Source organism: Pecten maximus, chromosome 16, assembly GCF_902652985.1.
Source record: "Pecten maximus chromosome 16, xPecMax1.1, whole genome shotgun sequence".
Classification (NCBI taxonomy): Eukaryota; Metazoa; Mollusca; class Bivalvia; order Pectinida; family Pectinidae; genus Pecten; species Pecten maximus.
Window position 1 is genome coordinate 29668833 of NC_047030.1, and position 20020 is coordinate 29688852.

At 35.5% G+C, this 20020-nt stretch overlaps 1 protein-coding gene across 1 annotated transcript; it reads left to right on the forward strand.

Moving 5' to 3' along the window:
- The first annotated feature begins 1933 nt into the window (after positions 1-1933).
- On the forward strand, positions 1934-19956 carry LOC117345369 (sialin-like). The gene is made up of 11 exons (XM_033908443.1): positions 1934-2028; positions 5860-6527; positions 6895-7128; positions 7558-7645; positions 8641-8736; positions 10238-10365; positions 11548-11697; positions 13166-13298; positions 14693-14843; positions 17858-17949; positions 18465-19956. Exons 1-11 carry the CDS (start codon positions 2007-2009, stop codon positions 18641-18643), a joined length of 1941 nt encoding a protein of 646 aa, XP_033764334.1. The 5' UTR covers positions 1934-2006; the 3' UTR covers positions 18644-19956.
- The last annotated feature ends 64 nt before the right edge of the window (positions 19957-20020 follow it).

Genomic DNA, 20020 nt, shown 5'->3' on the forward strand with positions numbered 1-20020 from the left:
CCCAGAGATTGTCCTAAATTCTATTATGAGACTATCATGGTACTACTACGGTGGCTGATTTGTGCCATTTCGTCCTTTCGTCTTTTCGCCCAGAAAAAAGACGAAAATTTACAAACCTTGATTTTCGTCTTTTCGACTGTTCGCCTCGAAAAGATGAAAATTGATAAGCATAATTTTCGTATTTTGGGGGCGATTAGTCAAAAAGACGAAATTTAAGGTTTGTTAATATTCGTCTTTTTGGGGCGAAAAGTCGAAAAGTCAAAAAGACGAATAAAATGAACCCGAAAAGACGAGAATCAAAGTCGCTTATTTGCGTGCATTTATTTCGTCTTTTCGAGTATGATGTTTCATCTTTTTGTCTTTTCAGCCACCAGAAGTCACCGTAAAGATAGTCATATAATCTAAGACTTTGAAGATTAATATCTTGATTTTTGACTTTTATTATGGGTGTGTTGTTTACGATGACACGAGGAACTTTATTATATCTTCTGGAATATTCGGCCGTTCTTTGTTTCGAGCTTACTGGCGTCATAGGTGGAAAACTCAAACGCATTTTTACTTCAGTTATGGAAAAAACTGAATGAATGTAAATATAAGCGTTGAACTATTACCAGTTGCTAGTTTACAGTCGATATTAATACAATTTGGGTGACAGACAAATGGAATGTAGAACGACATAGATATGTATATGTCACCAAAATTGTATTTATATCGACTGTATATTAGCATCTGGTAACGGTTCAGTACTTAGCCGTGAAACGGTATGTTTTTCGAGGTATTGTCTCACTTGTTAGCTTAAACTGTCTTTTATTTTTCATTTCAAGTATATTAAATATACATGCAATAAACAAGACGACGTTGGAAATAGGAACAAGTGTCACGGATACTTACGTCTACCTATCAAAAAGTTCGACACATTAAAAAAAAAAATCCTCTGAAATGTAGATGTATGATATGAATGATTCGATATCTTCATATGAAAAAAAATATTCTTCTCCCCCCCCCCCCCCCCCCCCCCCCCCCCCTTTTTTTTTTTTACTCCGTTCAAATTTCTATGGTATTGTAACTTTCTATTTATTCTTTAATGCTAGTCCAAGTCATGTTTTCTCTACTTACCAATAAACTTACTTAAGCTTATTATAGGGTTCAGTAATTCACGGTTAATTTAAAGCGATAAGTTAAAAAATTATAGTTTTCCACTATAATCATAAGAAAAAAGATATAACTATATATGTATGTTGAAAACTGCATCATTTTAAGTAATCAACAAAAGATGGCGCCTTTTCGTGTATACAAGTCACCTATTGTGACGTCACTGTCACATTTTTAATGGTTTTAACTGGCCTGAATATTTCCATCAGTTGGCGACATCTGTCACAGAAATCCTGATTATGGGAACAAATCCTTAAACATCAAATCAAAAGGGACTATTTCTTTTCTGGCCATAGCTGGTCAGTACAGAAAGACAATTTTTATGTTTCGAAAATAATTCCACACACATATGACAATAGACATTGACCCTAATGGACTCGTTGATCGCATTTTGCTAGAATTTTGTATTCGAGATTTATCATTCATTTTACGACATGAAATATATAACAATACAAAAGGTATAAATAGAAATATGTAAAATATCTGTTGAGTGACCTATCGCCCGTATAAATAGAAATATGTAAAATATCTGTTGAGTGACCTATCGCCCGTATATACATTGATACAGCATTGATAGTTGCGGGGAAACTTCATTTAAACGGAACTCGATGTATTGGCACGTGCGTAATAATAGGATGGTCGTTACAAAATGATTGTAATGCAAATTAGCGGCCTTAGATAATGTGGTAAATTTCCTACTATAGCCCCATCTCATTATGCCAATTCATAATACAGCCTATATCCTGACACTATATTGTGAAACTTGTTATTTCATCAGATACAGATGTACATCATGTATATATAGATGTTTGTGAGAACTTTCAGGACTACAGAATATCTTGGAAGTGTGAACCATGGGACCGTTACACCGAACAGGTAAGTACTGGGCATCATATTGAGTATATTAACTATATGGACATATTTGATATATTTTATCATTTATACCTATAATTATAAACATTTACCAATTTGTCTGTGTTATTTAACATGAGAATGGAATTTTTCTACGGGGATTGAAGGAGGTTTTCATAATTGCGCCATATGTTTCACAAATGGTCAAAATGACACAACATCTGACGAAAATCAATATATTCAGTTCACTTTTTATCGTCCTTTCCAGGACTTTATCTGAATGTATAAATTAAATGTTATTGAAACGGGTAAAACGGGGTCTATTTATTCATAAATGTAACAATGTAAGAATCAGACTGTCCTGGGGTAGGTAGACGAACTAATTCATGCTTTTTTCTCTCTCGGAGTTGCACAACCTCCGGATATCCGTTGTCATATGAAGACAATGTAAAAAAAAAAAAAAAAAAAAAATCTCAAATACTTCAATAAACATTACGGATCAACTTTGGTTTAATTAAGGTCTATGTCGATTTGATAGTTAAGTTGTTTAGCTCAATTTTAGTGATCGGCGCTTTCTTGGTTAGATCAGTTTCCTAGTCCAATTCTACATAAATGTCAGGTCAAACGCACATTTCACATTTGGGTATACTAAGTATTTTTTCTACTATTTCTGTTCATGGCTGGGCGATTAACAAATAGATTGGCAGGTTTGATGTCCTTTTAAAAATAAAAGAAATTGAAAAAAAAAATCGGCGTTTATGACAAAACAGAAGCAAATACGCACGGACAAGAATTACAGGATAAAAAAAAATTCTAGTATTTTTTAAAGTCTTCCATTAAGTTAAAGCTGCTTCTGTGATTGATTCCGATCAACAGGTTGAAAAAGTCATGATGTTATTGGGCCGCTATAAATATATTGATATTCAGAATAACAGCTGGTTTAACATATACAAATGTAAAATGATATGCAGTTGCATATGAAAAGCTTGGTAATATTTGAAGCGATTTGCTACATTTATTGATTTGTATTCAAAATTCTATCCAGTATCATGTAGCCAGTATACATTAACATAAATTAAACATCTAAGATAGATATTTCTCTCATATCTCGCCATGTTGGATAGAGTTTGCCCATGTAAGATAGCTATGTAAGATAAATCTATCTTACATAGCATTTCACGCGCGCGGATTAATCTGCGTTCAAGGGGGACAACTCTCACAACGTCGTCTGCTTGTGTTCACATCCGACAGTCCTTTTCGTCGGTGTCTGTTTTGAAACGTTGGACTTAACTATAAAAATACATACATTCTTAGATAAATATATATCATATCAGCAGTAAATCAATAGGGCTACACGGTTAAACGATTAGACATTTCATCTGAGCGAACATATAACTCCGTTACTGTAACAAACAGTTAGACTACGCCTACAGGCCTGTTGTAACAGTTACAGTACAATACAGACTTGCCTACCCGACAGAATTGTCATTTGTCATTAAAAACATGTAAACACACACAATCACCTGGCAATGACAGGAAGTAAAATAAAAGCCATACATAAAAAAAATATAAAAAAGAAAATGGCAAACGTCACAACCTATGAAATGATTCCGTTTGCGTCAGCAGGGGGCCCTGGAATTTGTTTACTCTACTGTACTGTAGTACTGTACTGTCAGTAACTGTTAGGCCTACTCAGTAACCTGTGTATTTGGAAGTTGGGAATTGGCTCTTAAATGAACGAACATTCGGTAAAAATGACACCCCTCGATGTTCATATAAAAATATTTATTTTAATTGTAACTCAGAGTCTATATTTGTGTAGAGTAACCATGAAACTAACTCCCATCCTAGCCTTTCAATATGATCATCGTTAGCCTATCGACTGACCTACCTTCGTCATTCCATCAAGACAACCGGTTAAACACATATAATCCTATGTCACAGAAAAGATCGAATACTCGTATAGAGTCACTGTTCGCTGGTTCACACACGAAGTTGCCAAAATCACAGTGAATTTAAAATTACCTGCCACGAAACATCGCCACGTCATGGCGATCGAGATCGACATCACTCTCAATATCCTTGAACTATGAATGGAATTCCAATGACAGTCGTGACGTCATGCAGTGACGTAGTATTTTATAAAAAAAATTTGACTTGACATTTAAAAGTACAGTGTGTTCTGTGAAATGATTAAATATGTCGAGGTGCAAATCAAATTATATGTGAAGTTGGAAAACTCATTTCAGCGTTGGCTTTCAGTATTGTTGATAAAACTTCTTTTTCTCGGATGTCGACAATTTGATCACGGCCACGTAAAAGTCGGTCAAGTTACGGTAATTTTTATCGGCGAATAGTTCATTCGTTCATCACTTAACCACAAAATGAATTAAATTTGTGTTCAAACATAGTTTGTCAAAATAGGGTATGATCTTTCAGAATATCACAAGTATATTTAGTAAAAACGTCAAATAAAGAAATTAAAAAATTGAAGAAAATGGATGGCTGAGGGACACTTTCGCCAGAAATTCGGTAATGATATGAGAGAAAAAGACTCTTTCATTATGTGTGTATGTAGGATAGGGATATTCCACCCTCGGGATCACAAAATGTGGTAAAACCCTCGGCAAGCCTCGGGTTTCACCACATTTTGTGACCCCTCGGGTGGAATATCCCTATCCTACATATACACATATGAAAGAGTCTTATAATATTTTGACATTTTAATTACTATTATTCAAATTACAATGTACATTGTTTAATAGATAAAATATATATTTCCAGGCTATACGGACAAGGTCACGTTTGCTTTAATTAAACCTTTTAAATATAATTTTAATAATCAACATATGTCGATGGTAGTTTGTATCTAGTTAATCTTATTCACCGTCCGCGAGACAGCGAGTCTAGATTGTCCACGACAAAGTCAAAAGGTCAATCGTATTCGATAACGTGACCGGAATCTTCCACAGGGCCATATCGTCATACTGAGAGGTGTTAAAACTTCATTTTACATCCTCCCCACTGTTATTCGCATTTTTGGAATCCTAATTCAAATAAGAAGATACGACCACATGCCTTGCATGTGCATTTTAATAATTTACTGTAATGAATAGTGAAAATAAAGAGATGTGTTAGCTAGCATAGGGATTATGATGACTCGTTTTTCTTTCTTTTTTTATTTATTTATTTATTTTTATTTTTGAAGATTTTTCAACAGTACATAATACATTTACAATTCAATTTATACATACATCATACATACAATACTTCCATTCTTCATAATTAGTTAAAATTCAACAGTATATTGAAGATTATATATAAATGATCTACAATGTAGCTTTAAAAAATTGGTATGTACTATATTTATGAAAGAAAGTACGAGAGATAGAAGAAATTAAAGAAAAGAAAAACGAAAGTCAGTATGGAGAAAGAATTGTTGAATAAGAGGGAGAAGGGTACATGAGGATTTGACAATGGGCTTGATGTATTAAAAAATAAGTGAATCTGATCGTCATATTGCCAGTGACTTTGATAATTACTCGCTTTTCTGGATATGCATTTTCATCTGAAATTTTATTAGTTTGGACATAAAAAAGCGTAAACGACTATTAAAACATAACTGGTGATATCAGCCATATCTTTAACCTATCTGTTATCGATTTGTATATATTGTGATCTGTAGATTACTGATAATGCCATCTTATGATGTATATATATGCAATTGTACATATGTAAAGGGGAGGGCGTTGATAATGTTTGTGAAACTTGTGCCTAATCCTTTTGCTTTTTATGGTAATAAAATATGTTTAAACTAAACATTTTCTAATGATCGTTTTATTTGTGTATTTTCAGAATCAACAAACGATGACCGTTACCTGGACGAGAAGACAGTGTCCAATCATTTTACGTCATCAATAATGTCTGAATCCAGTCATTCAGAGAAAGCTGGCGTAAAAAATGGCGTAGTTCTGCAAATTACGTCACAACAATCAAACCAAGAAGAGGAAGGGGGGAACGATGTAGTAACGTCTACAAAGGGAATCATGGGAAGACAAAATGGCGGATTTGTCCGGGATCAGAATGACCCGCTACATGAAGTAAAAGGAGTCGTTAATCAGGAAAATGATATTTACCAATCTCAGAAACGACATCACAATTCACCATACGAGAAAACTGACAATTCCGGATCAATCCATGGCATCGACTCAGAAAGTAGTAGTTCAACCCCCGTGACGCAAAGAAGTCGAGCTCAATCGAAAGTTTCATTTTCAGACGACACAAAAATAGAAATATTCAAGAGGATGGACAGCATTCCTGCTGAAGGGGAAAGTTTTTGTGAGAAACTGACGTCACTTAGATGGCAGACGGCACTTATGTGTTGTCTAGTAGCGTCATTAAGTATCACAGTTCGACAGTGCATGAGTATGGCCATTGTGTGTATGACCGACCAGACGACCGAACTTCTCACCAATACCAGTCAGGATAATGTCTCTCTCTTTAATACCTCCGTCGAGAAGAGTGTAAGTTTTAAATGTGTACACTTAAGCCAACAGTTGATAAGTACCGCTCGCTTTTGTGCGGATGGCTGCCGTTTGCGTGTTTTTTCTCATATTTATTCCGATCCATCCATTTGGCACGGGTTCATAAGATTAAATAAATGATTCCTTTCAAAACATTTAAGTTATCAATAACGTTAAAATTCATCCAATTCATTCTTAATTTTCTAATGTGACGACACTGTGACCATTGATTTAACTGGTCATTCGCTATGATGTCCACGTGCAATCAGTAGGTCAGGTGATGGGGAAGGTGTTTGTAGGTTAAGGTCAACCCAATAAGCAATATCATATCTACATAATGTTTAATGCTATCTCTATTCTACAACAGAGCTACATGATTCAGTGGGATATGGAAACACAGGGACTTGTACTTTCATCTTATTACTACACGTTTCCCCTCACGCCTCTCATTGGTGGATTTTTGGCGGGAAAATTTGGCGGGAAATACGTTATCTTTATGCAGATTTTCCTCATGTGTGGAGCCTCTATTTCAATTCCGTTTGTCGCCTATATCGACCCGATATATGTTATGATTGCACGTGCTGTAGTCGGCCTTACATCAGTAAGTGTATTTCCTTCGTGTCAGCTCTTACATGCAAATATAAATATTCAAATTGGTATATCTCATCGATAGCAGCAAACGTATTTTAATGAATTAAGAATCATTTATTTAACGTTTAAGACACTTTTGAGTAGAGTTTAAAAGTGTAAGAGCAAGATAAAACTCGTTTCCCACGACTTAGTTATATTTGTTCTTAAAAGTGGCACGATAAGCTTTCGAACATACAAGTTTGCAGAGCGGGCTAAGGTAGCAGCGGATTCGTTATTCGAATCCCCAATCTGCTGACGGCAGCGGATTCGTTATTCGAATTCCCAATAACGAATCCGCTGCTAACTTCAGCCCGCTAATTTACAGTGGTTGGTCTCGATGTTTATTTATTTACAGAGGTAGGTTTTTATTTATTTTGTATATTTTATTTGCATTCGATAGGGAGGATTGATGCCAGCTACGGTTCAACTTTTATCCAAATGGGCTCCACGGTTGGAGCGTTCCCGGATGTTGTCCATCGTCAATTCAGGTAGATGTATAAGTATACTGTAGGTAATGTGATCTGTACTGTTATACATCACAGCGAGCATGTTATCTAGAACACCAGACGCTCAGTAACAATGTGCTATTGGTTTATATTCTGTTGAAACAGTTAAGTATTTAATCTTAGTACCACAATGATGGAATAACTCCAGAGAACAAGATCTTCAATCGAATGTCAGAGCTACATTTGAGTGCAACTTTTAAGAGTTATCCCTCTCTGAGCGCTGTTACATGTTAAATGTATTTTGGAAGCAAGTTAGGCTGAGGCAATAGGAAAATAACAGAGCAATTTCATTGTTACATTAAGCAGGACGTCAAACAGTTGAAATACTAAAAGGAAAATGTATAGAAATCCCTCCTAGCAAACAAAATCAAAAGGATATACAACATGTTCATTTAACATATCTTACCTGACGTAAATGTTTTATAGCTGAACGCTATTCATGGCTCAATATGTATTCAGAGTATTCAAGCAAAACTTGTCTGAAAGTGAAAGGGTGATAATATTAGTTCCTTTTAAAACGTTTCTATCGTCATGAGTAGCTTGATGACAGAAAAAATCGCTGACTGAATGTCCACATTGTTTCGGTTAGATTAAGTTGGTTTATAAGCACCTTTTCCGGAGCAATTTTTCCTGTTCGTAAATCGTAGATTTTATTTATATTTTATCCTCGATTTTTCGAATCATGGTACTTTACAAAATTTAAATGTGTCCGTCTCCTCTCTTTTGTTTGATTATTAATATTAACTTACAATGATGAAGTGCTCTCAAATAGTCTTTTTATCGATCCAACGTTTTGTTCATTGTTGGATACTGTAATGACCACTGACAATACTATTGAACAATGAGACCCCAACAAACGTGCCATGTTAAACGATAACGCCTAAATAAAATCCAACCGCATGTATTTATTCATTTATTATAAATCAATCGCCTGTGCATTCCTAACGGATATCTGACCATACCTATTTTATCTCCAGGACAAAGCATTGGGAATATCTTAACCTTTTTGCTGTCTGGTTTTATCTGCTTGATACCACTACAAGGAGGATGGCCCTTCATTTTCTATATATTCAGTAAGTATACGCAGCATTTGCCAAACGAAAATTGATATTTTAGATGAAGAAATCTTAACAACTTAGTTGAGTTTTCGGCAGAAACCAGAGCAAGGTAAAGACGCGAAATTGGTTGGTTGGTGGGTGCGTTTTCTGATATGGCTTCGTTGCAGATAACCGATGTGGTTGGCAAAATGCGTATTTGACCGCAATTTGTGTGAGTGTCAAATGACGTTTTTCAACACAAAACATGTTATTCGCTGGAACTGAAATAATGTTGCCTAGTAACACATGATAATTAAATTGCATATATCTAGACAGTGTGCAATCAACACATAGCAAACTATGCGAACCGATATCCCATTTGAAAAGAAAAACTAAGCACGATATTTCGAGAAAGTGTTAATAAAGTTCGTGATAACGTGAGTCGAATATATCCAAGTCTTATAGACTTTTAAAGTGTACAAATGCGCCAGAATAGCCAAAAAGGTTCATTTTTCAACGTGTTGACCATATGCGTTGACCACAACTATGTTTCGGGAGGCAGCGTGTAATTGCCGGATAATTAATTGGACGAAATATGGTTGTGGGCGACAAAAGCGGTCAAAGTGAACTTTTACAAAATACATGTAATAGACTTTTTGCGGCAAACGAAAAATTCCGAAATGTGTTTCCGGATCCTATTTACTGATTTCGTACAACCCTATTGCACTACAATGCCTGTCTGTATCTTAAAGGTACAGTAAGTGTTTTTTTCTATCTTCCTTTTTTTTCATGTTTTCACCGGGCCTTTTTGTGTTTTTGGTGGCTCTACCTCTTTATAATGAAATGTGATTATAGTTTTACGAACTAATGTTAAGACCCATGCTGAATGACAACAGTAATGTAATATATAAGAATTCAAATAATGACTTGAAGATTTTACGTGTCAATGATGTATCACAAAGTCAAAATTTAAAATAAATATGCGTAGAGTTCCTAAACATTCGTTCCAAAGATCTATATTAATCAAGAATAAGGCGGCCCCAAATGTTGCTCAAATATTGTGAGTTGTTAAAGTGTCGCACTTACAGAGGGTTGTGTCGTTTATTTTCATTCTGTATGAGTTCGCAGTTCTATGTTTGAATATGAGTGCAATTACCAAATTGTTGGTTAGACGTTGGCAGTGGCAGACAAGTATGGTCATGGGGCGGTAACTGTGCTAAGCTTTGAACAATTTCGTGGAATATTTGTTTTCATTTGTATTCAACCAAAGTTCATATTGGTGTTCATATAATATTGTACAGATATTGTACCGTCCGTGTTATAACATTAGAGTGGCCAAATACAACCGCAAATACTATTTTAACTTTAGCTGTTGCAATTCCGTAAAACCATTACTTCATGTTTGTTTTTGTGTTGAATGTCCAAAAATGATAATACATTTGTTGGTGGAATATTTAACGGATGACACCCTTAAGTTAAAGTATTCGCCGCCATGTTGTTGATATAAATATACCTTTAATGATTTGTATCGTTGCAGCTTCACTCAATCTTCTGGCTATTCTCCTATGGGCATACGTAGTCTATGATTCACCAGAAGTTCATCCCAGAGCAACTGTAAAGGAAATACTATATATCATACAGGAGAGGCGTAGCAGTACATCAAAAGTAGGTAGATTAATTAGAGCGACGTTATAAAAGATCAAAAGTAGCTAGATTTATTAGTGAAATTTAAAATTAAATCAAAATTAGGTAGATTTTTGGAGTGATGATATATTACATGAAAAGAGTGCATCAAGGGATTTGTTAAAAAATATAATCGTACATTTAAGGATTGAATAAAGTTATGTTGAGATGTATGGGAAGCAGTTCATAATAAATTTGTCTCAAGACCTATTGAGGTTTATACCACCATACACCTCAACATAACTTTATTCAATCCTTATATTTATATTTTTTTGATATTTTTGTGTAATATTTTGTCCTTGACAAATAGGGACTTGTGCAAGTCTACCACGGAACTTACCGAAATGTACGTCATCACTCTTCGTCTACATATGGTTATTACTTTCAGGATTTCTTTCGTGAACAAACTTAATAACTAATTAAAACAAATATTATTTTCAATGGAATTTATTTCATATAAATATGATCACTTTTGAAAAGGAATTAAAAAATATAGTTCCCTGCTTCTAGAATGACGAATGTATTCCTATGCCGGCTTGATATAGTTCATTGAAAAATGACTTGAGTTAACTGTGGTAGGTTCATTAATATTAATGGAAGGTTGATGCATTTAAGATTTTCTTGAACATTGGTCAAGATTAGACGTCAAGGCCGCACTTGACCACTTTTTAAGGGTTTAATTGTATAAAAGAGCCCATGCTCACTTTACTTTTTCTACGGATTGCACAAAACACACAATATATTAGCACATTTAAATAATTTAACCTGTCAGTGTTGCTAATGGCGTTATGGGTATGAGGATAGAAAGCGACCAAAACAAAACTCGAAATAGAATTAACGAAATGCCAAATTCTAGATAGGAAGGTGCAAAAGACTGATAAATCAATCAATTTGATAGTTTTCAACGACTTTAACAATTTTAAACATTGCATTTCCAAAGAACATGTGTTAATCTGAACCGCATCATTATTTGAATGAGTTATAAACAAGTAGATAAACTATTAAATTAATCAAAGTAAACACAACAGTTTGTAAGTAGTGGTTTATTATTGTTTGACGTCGTATCTGCAGCTAAGGTCATTTAAGGACGGCCTCAGGTGCGTGCGACAGGCATGCGCGTGGTGGGTGTGAATGTTGACACTTCTGATTTATTCTATGTTACAGATGCCATCACCACCATGGAAAAAACTGATAACTTCGGGACCGTTCTGGGCTATACTGACTGCACACACGGCGCATGGCTTCATCTTCACAGTGATAGGAACCTTCCTACCTCTCTACATGAAGGACGTCCTGATGTATGACCCTACCTCGGTAAGTAATTCATACAGAGATCACATACTTATATACAATATATTACAGGGTTGAAATGCCCTTTCAAAAACTAATGGGGTTGGTCATTTATTTCAGCTGTATACGTTTAAGGTCGTCATTTAACACGAAGGGTCAAGATGACCTATAGCCACCGTGTTTCGTTCGTTGTCGTGCGTCGTCTGGCATGCATACATTTTTCATGCTTCGAATTTCTTTTCAGGTTCCGAATTGTCCTGAATTGACCATGTTATGATTAGGTGTTGTTAATTATCAGGTTGAAATTCAAGATTCACTGAGGCAGCAATCTTTAAACTTGTCAGGAATGATCCTGCCATCGTACTTACACGTCCCTTATATGTCCGTCATAGCCGCCATTTCGAAAAACACATTTCAAGAAAAAAAGGAAGGAGTGATCCTGAGAAGGTCCTGAACACGTAATGCTATTTTCCCACCTGGAAAATACTCCAGTGGTTCTGAGTACAACTTTATTGCTTTGAGTATGATGATACGAGAACTATACCAGATGATCGCCTAGGGGCATCTTACTTTTAATAGGATAAACACTATGGAACAGAGGATATTGATGTACAACTCGATATATTTCAATTTTGAGAAGATATCTACCAGTTTCTTCAGTAATTCCAAAAATATTTTAAGAGTGTAGATAATATTAAAATATTAGCCACACGAGTAAAACATATTTAGTATTACTGAATTTACTTGTTGATATTCTGTTTATCATATTGTTCATAGCAAAATATACCGAGTCAGCTCAATCTCTCTCAGAATTCATCGTGTCGTTATGCATTCTATCTTGCATAATGACGGAGAGCTATATGCAAATCGTAATTTCTCCGTCGTTGTTTGTAAGCAGTGTTCTGATTGGTCAAATCAGAAAAGTTGATATTTTTTACTAGTAAAAAAATATCACTTTGAAAGAATGGATAATTTTCGATATTTCACTGGTGTAATTATTATAAAACTACCTATTTAACTTTTTTTTATCATTATTTCATCTTTTGCTTGGAAATCTCATGGAAATAAAGCAAGCTGCTATTTGGGAGCTTTACAATAACGATAACAAATTTAAGATTCATTGGAGACGGTATTTCTATAAGTGCATCACTTTGTAATATATTTTCTTGTCATCGGACATGTGTGCACGCTTGCGGAACAGCCGTGGAATGATGTTAAGTGATTGGAGTTCATTAGTTTTCTTGAGACGGAGTAAAAATGTAAATATTGGCCATTGAAGTCTTCATTATTTTATTACCTGGTTATTATAAATCAATTAAATTAAATTGATGCTCCGAAACTTCGTCATTATTTGTTTGAGTACGGTCTTTGTGATGGGATGATTTTTGATGCACCAAAGAAGTTGACTATGTTCTCAAATGTTAATCTAATTTAATTCAGATGTATATCAAATATATCAAATTGTCATTGTATACTATTTATTTGCTTCTAGAATGGTGTGTTATCCTCTCTGCCTTTCATTGGACGATTTATTGGAGCTTTTGGTGTAGGATTTTTGGCTGATAAATGTATGGAAAAGAAATGGTTCTCAACGGGAACGACGAGAAAGATCCTGCAGTGTATCGGTACATTTGAACTGACATAATGTCAATGCTAAGGGTTCATCAGCACAAAAAAGTAACAATAAGTTGCTGATAAAACGAAAAATGAAACTAGCATGTTGAGTATTGCTACAGTAATATATGTCCATTAACGGACCCGTCAGTTATTATATAATGACTTATAAAGAAATTTTTACTCCCGAATAGAAAGTACCGATAACCTTGACCTTCAGCCGACAGTCCTGAAACTGAAACAAACCGAAATTAATTCAATTCTTTGTAATTGTTTGAAGTTTGGTGGAAAGAAAACCCTTAAGAAATTAAGCTTATAGAGCACTGACAAACTTTAATTTTACGACTTACACCAAATAGTATACCAACAAATATCAAACGAAAGACGCTGATAGACATTATCTTCATGACCTCGTGTTAACGGTCTAATCAAGGAAGTGTCCATGAACCCGTGTTGACATCTGGGCCAAGTTGTTCAAATTGTCATTAGCTTAATTACTTGATTAGTAAACATATCCTTTCTCCTTCATATCAAATCTGTGTATGTATATTCTTACACTTAAGAGACTGGTGAGTTTTATACATTATTTTGATAAATTGCTTTACGAGAAATGATTTTATTATTATTTTGAAATTGTAGTTAAACTCTAATTAGCCTAATCACCATTTTAAACTGGGCCCTGGTCAACAGTCTAATCTGAGAAGGGTTAATGACTTCTGGTCAACGATTTAATCAAATAAGTGTCCATGACCTCGTGTTGACTGTCAACAGTCTACTCAGAGAAGAGACATTGACCTCGTAATGACGGTTAACGGTCAAATTAGAGAAGACTCAAGGATATATTGGTGACTTCTTGTCAACGGTCTAATCAGAGAAGTGTCCATGACCTGGTGTTGACTTCTGGTCAACGGTCTATTTAGAGAAGGGTTATTGACCTCGGGTTAACGGTCAACGGACAAATTAGAGAAGGGTCAAGAATATAGTGTTGACTTCTTGTCAACAGTCTGATCAGAGAGGTATCCATGACCTCGTGTTGACTTCTGGTCAAGTCAAATATTTGTACGATTAATTACCTCGTAAATGAAAAAAAAATGATTTTTTTGCTTAAAGTTCAAACCTATATGGGATCACCTTAGTCGGCCATCTTAAAAAAGATATTCTGGGAAGCGCTCAGTGATTATGCTGTACACGTTTCTTATTGCAAATGTTGAAGTCCTTCATGTCAGTAGGAAATCACGTCAGATAAAAAATGTAATATAAAATATATAATAATAAACATGGAATGTACTAAAAGCACAAAATATATCAGCACATTTTAAACAAATTGTGAGTTAAATGAAGTGGAACTAAAATAAACTGCACCTATAACTGTCCTTCATCCTAGTTCGCTTTATCTTCCTTACAGGTATGATTGGTTCGGCCCCATTTCTGATTGCCCTAAGTTACATGACTGTAGAGAGAAGGACATTGGCCGTTGTCCTACTGATATGCTACTGGACGATGCAGTCAACAACAAATGCTGCCTTTCGTGTCAACCATCTCGACATAGCACCGACGTAAGTACTACAAACTCAAGTAGGTAATGTTTAATGTACTATCAATTCTTTCCTGTCATTTCTTCCTATCATCTCTCTCCTAGCATGTCATCCTATCATCTCCATCATATCATCTCCTCCTATCATCTCTTTCCTATCCTCTCCGTCCTATCATCTCCATCATATCATCTCCTCCTATCATCTCTCTCCTATCATCTCCGTCCTATCATCTCCATCATATCATCTCCTCCTATCATCTCCGTCCTAGCATGTCATCCTATCATCTCCATCATATCATCTCCTCCTATCATCTCTCTCCTAGCATGTCATCCTATCATCTCCATCATATCATCTCATCCTATCATCTCATCCTATCATCTCATCCTATCATCTCTCTCCCAGCATGTCATCCTATCATCTCCATCATATCATCTCATCCTATCATCTCATCCTATCATCTCATCCTATCATCTCTCTCCCAGCATGTCATCCTATCATCTCCATCATATCATCTCCTCCTATCATCTCTCTCCTAGCATGTCATCCTATCATCTCCATCATATCATCTCCTCCTATCATCTCTCTCCTATCCTCTCCGTCCTAGCATCAAATCCTAGCATCTCTTTCCTATCATCGCTTTCCTATCATCTCTTTCCTAGCATCTCTTTCCTATCCTCTCCGTCCTATCATCTCTTTACTATCATCTCTTTCCTATCATCTCTTTTCTATCTTCTCTTTCCCATCCTCTCCGTCCTAGCAATCATCCTATCATCTCTTTTCTATTTTCTCGTTCCTATCCTCTTCGTCCTATCATCTCTGTCCTATCATCTCATTGTATATCAACAATTAGGCTATCGATCTCTGAAAAAAAAATCCTTTCTTTTGTTCACGATGGCTCTTTAAAATAGATGGGCAATGTCCTCGTATGACAGGGGCGGCACTCAAACACACTCACACAGAAAGGGCTTTGACACTCCTAGGCGTTGTGTCAAGTCTTTAGATAGCATAGTATGTATTGTTTATCGTACGAATCCTGAAAAACACCTGCAGTTGTTGAACCTCTTCCACTTGAAAGTTTATTACACATCCTGAAACGTTATCCATTCAAGGCCTATCTGTACTTTCGCCTTTTTCCGATTTGAAATGTAAAGGTGGGGTTTTCGCTCAACCTGTGAAATACTTCCTTATCTTCAATACGAACATATGTAGGCGCATGGGAAACATGCCTGCTGTATCGCAATTTTTATAGTAACCACTACAAAGTTCTGAGATGGATATCCACGGGATTTGACCCAAATGTGTTGGTAGGACGTCCAACCGTAGTTACTAAAAACAACATTATCCAGCATAAAAAAATAGTTATGTTTGAGTGCCTTATTCCAAGACCTCTGTGTTTCACCTTGTCCTGTCGGAAGGGCATGAACATTGTATTGCTCCAGCCATGGCAGGATTCGAAAAATGCGTCTAAAAGTAATTTGGTCTTTTTCTTCCTTTTTCCTAAGGTCTACTTTGTCATTGGTTTACATTCAAATTGAGCGTTTGTCCAAGTTAGAAATGCTTTGAGCTCTGTCCATTGGCTGAGAGATAGTACAGGCTATACTATTGGAAGAATTTTTCTGCTTAACACTTTGCACCTTGCGACCCCTTGTGTTTTAGAACTATAAAGTCAATAACAATCATGTAACCTCAAAAATGCATATACACTTACCACCCACATACAGCTCGCGTACAAGGGATATCTATATATGTTAAATAATTCTAAATTGAAGCGTTTGTGACCTCACGGTTAAAGATGAATAATTCCTATTTCATTTTCAGTTATGATCAAGAAAGCATAATTGTTCAGCACTTTAGAACGATAATACTAAACTCTGCTTATATCACCTCGATGGTATGACATATAACCAGTGTCTATGACAATTTTATTAATTATGATATGTATCATTTCCTTATTATTGTTCGGCAGGTCGAGTTATTGGTCTGATGACAACCACGTGGACCCGAGGCTGTCTAGGACCGTTAACTAGACCAGTACAGAAAACATAAGATAACGCTACATTTATCAATCAACTGATCATATACTACTTTTACTTGTTAAAAATTTCATTTCTATAACAACCTCAAACACTCTTACATATTAGCCTGTTCCTTATCTAGTAATGTTTTGGTGATCATTTCCGTCTTCCGAACCCATCATGATTATATCCGCGGTTATTTGTAGCAGAGACATACCGTATATCGGTTTTTTAGCGAGTGTCTAATTTTCGCGACCAGACTAGACTCGGTCGCGAATTATAAGATATCGCTACGGTAAGAGTTAGCTCCCTTGTATGGGTGTTGTCATGAACCGATCACCTGTTTACACATGCCGTATACAGACGTGCTTAATTGACCGTGACTCGACCGAACTTTGGTATTCGATAAAGATGTACTCACATTTGACCATATTTTTGTCCTTTGTATAGATCTATTTGAAATCATAACGAGAGTGGCATTGCCAAGTGAAACATGGCCATGCTACGATTTGTAACCGTTACACGGAAGGACAAAGAAAGTCCGGTCAGGGACAGACCTTAGTTTGCTGAAGCAAACAAACTGTACGTGTACTGTACTTCTGCGTTTTTGTTGTATATGAAAGATATGTACGGTAAAATTTGAATTACAGGTTGTGAAAACGCTTAAAATAAAATGTGTCATTTTGTACAGAAAATGCGAAATTTGGCATACGCTAAAAAAACCGATATACGGTATAATGTTCAAGTTTTCTGTATCAATCCAGGGATGCGAAAAAGCACTTCCAAACGGAAATCTTAATATTGGACGGTTTTGAAGCCTTGAAATTTCTTGTCCAAATTGGACGGTTATTCCGAAACAATTGAATAGACAGGTTTCTACGTATAACCGTCATTATCTATACAATTAATAATAGATCATAAAGAGTTTTTTCTTATATATTTGGTTGGCTGATACAACAGTGCAAAACACACATTTTATAAGTGAGGAAATGATTGAAAAAAATTGTGATATCATTACAGATATGCTGGCGTGGTTAACGGCATTACATTGACGTGTGCTTCCTTAGCGGCCCTTGGTAGCTCCTGTCATCACGGCAGCCATCACTACAAACGTAAGGCATACCCATTTTTACGGTCGACTGGTTATAATGTCAGCAACTGCAGGTTACAGTTCCCGTCTAATTTATTTGTTTCTTTTTTATGATCGACATTATTATTTCATTGTTATTTATTTTGATATCAGACCTGTTGGATATTCGTTGATATGGGTAGCAGTTTCGTTGTCAACGGCATGGTTGTGATTTTAAGAATGTGACTTAACCTGTATATGACCATAACTGAAGACACTAACTCTTCCGGATCATATTCCTTATTTTCTATTTAGTTTTAAATTGTTCATATGCCAGTCTATATTACGTTTTCTATTCTGACAATTTTTTGTATCAAGTTTTAGTTAGAATTACGGCTTCGTTTATATTATTCGACAATTAAGAAAAAATGTTTTAGCACTCCAGAATAGTATATATAGCTTCATGATACTATTTCTAGTCACAGGGCTATTTCATTAGTGTCATGTATTAAAGTCGATACGAAAAAATAGATAAAGTGAATTGTTATCATCTTATAGGGAACACGGGAGGAATGGCAGATTGTATTTTCCATATGCGTAGGACTAGGGGTGTTTGGTGCCATTGTTTTCTGTATACTTGGATCGGGAGAGGAGCAAGAATGGGCCAAGGATCCAAACCTCGACATAGAAAAGGAGATACGCCGAGTTTCTATGGATTTACAGGCACAAGCTGTTAACTCAAATGGGGTGCCATCTGGTTTTACATTAGGTGGTAAACGCAGAAAATCTTCAGAGCAACCGCTGACCGGCATCTCATCAATTAACGACCAGGAAAACAGTAGTAACGATTGTGTTAGTTCCAGTGTAGAAAAAATAAATTTGTCGTTTGAAATGGAGACAACTGTAAACAGTGTTTCTTCGACAAATAGCCAAGAACAACCGGAGATACGTTATCGTCAAGATAACGTAAATAACTATTTTGGTACGAAAGATCATCAGTTTCCAACATCACCAGTGAGTCCCACTTTTTCCTATGCGAGCGATGGCTTCGAAAAAACAGACGAAGTTGCGGGAACAGAACTCGTCCCTGATGAAAGCAGGCACACAATGATCGGCATGTATGAGACATTAGAGGCAGAGACAAACGCTAAGATATTTAAAGTTACAGAAGACGCTTCAGAGTCACGTAACAGTGAAGGCAACACGCAGAATTCTCATATGGATCCTAATAACATTATTAAGAACAAAAACCATAAAAATCTATGCGTTGTTCTGAGTCAAAATGACACCATATTAGAAGTTACACATCTCTAATGTATGTTATCAATCATGGTACCATTGTCATTTTTGTGTTTCGGGAATGAACATTTAATCAATAGTCATTAGCGCCCAGCAAACGATATAATGAAAATTATTTTTTATACGTAATCAGTATTAACACTGTAAAATTGTTCTTATGTACTGACAACATTCATAACATATTCAACTACACGTCAAAATGAAATTGTGATAAGTATGTAATTTTAATCATTCAAATCTGCTGCTGTCTAATGTTATTGAGAGAAGACACCTTATTATTTAAACTATTTAAACATCTTTATGTAAAATCATTCAAATTTACTGACACCAGTTATACCACATTCTTTTTGAACTACATGTCAAACAATGTTGTAATCATTGTGTAATTATATTAATTCAAATTTTCTGCTGTCTAATTTTATTGAGAAAAGACACCTAATTATTTATAATCTTTATGTAAAATCATTCAAATGTACTGACAACAGTAATATCATATTCTATTTAAACTACATGTCAAAAAATGTTATAATTGTGTAATTATATTACTTCAAATTTGCTGCAGTCAAACGTTATTAAACAAAGACACCTAATTATTTAAACTATTTAATTCACGATTCTCTATGGAATCTCCCCTGTGAGATATATTCATAAACTGTATATTTCGTCAGCTGATATCTTTAGTATGATTTTATACTTTGGTATACTTAATAAAGATGCCCTCTGTTAAATCGCAGGGTAGGCAATTATCACATATCCCAGATTTGTTCGTTTAATGATGACTTTTCAACCTGGGTGTCACCATGGTGGGCCCTACA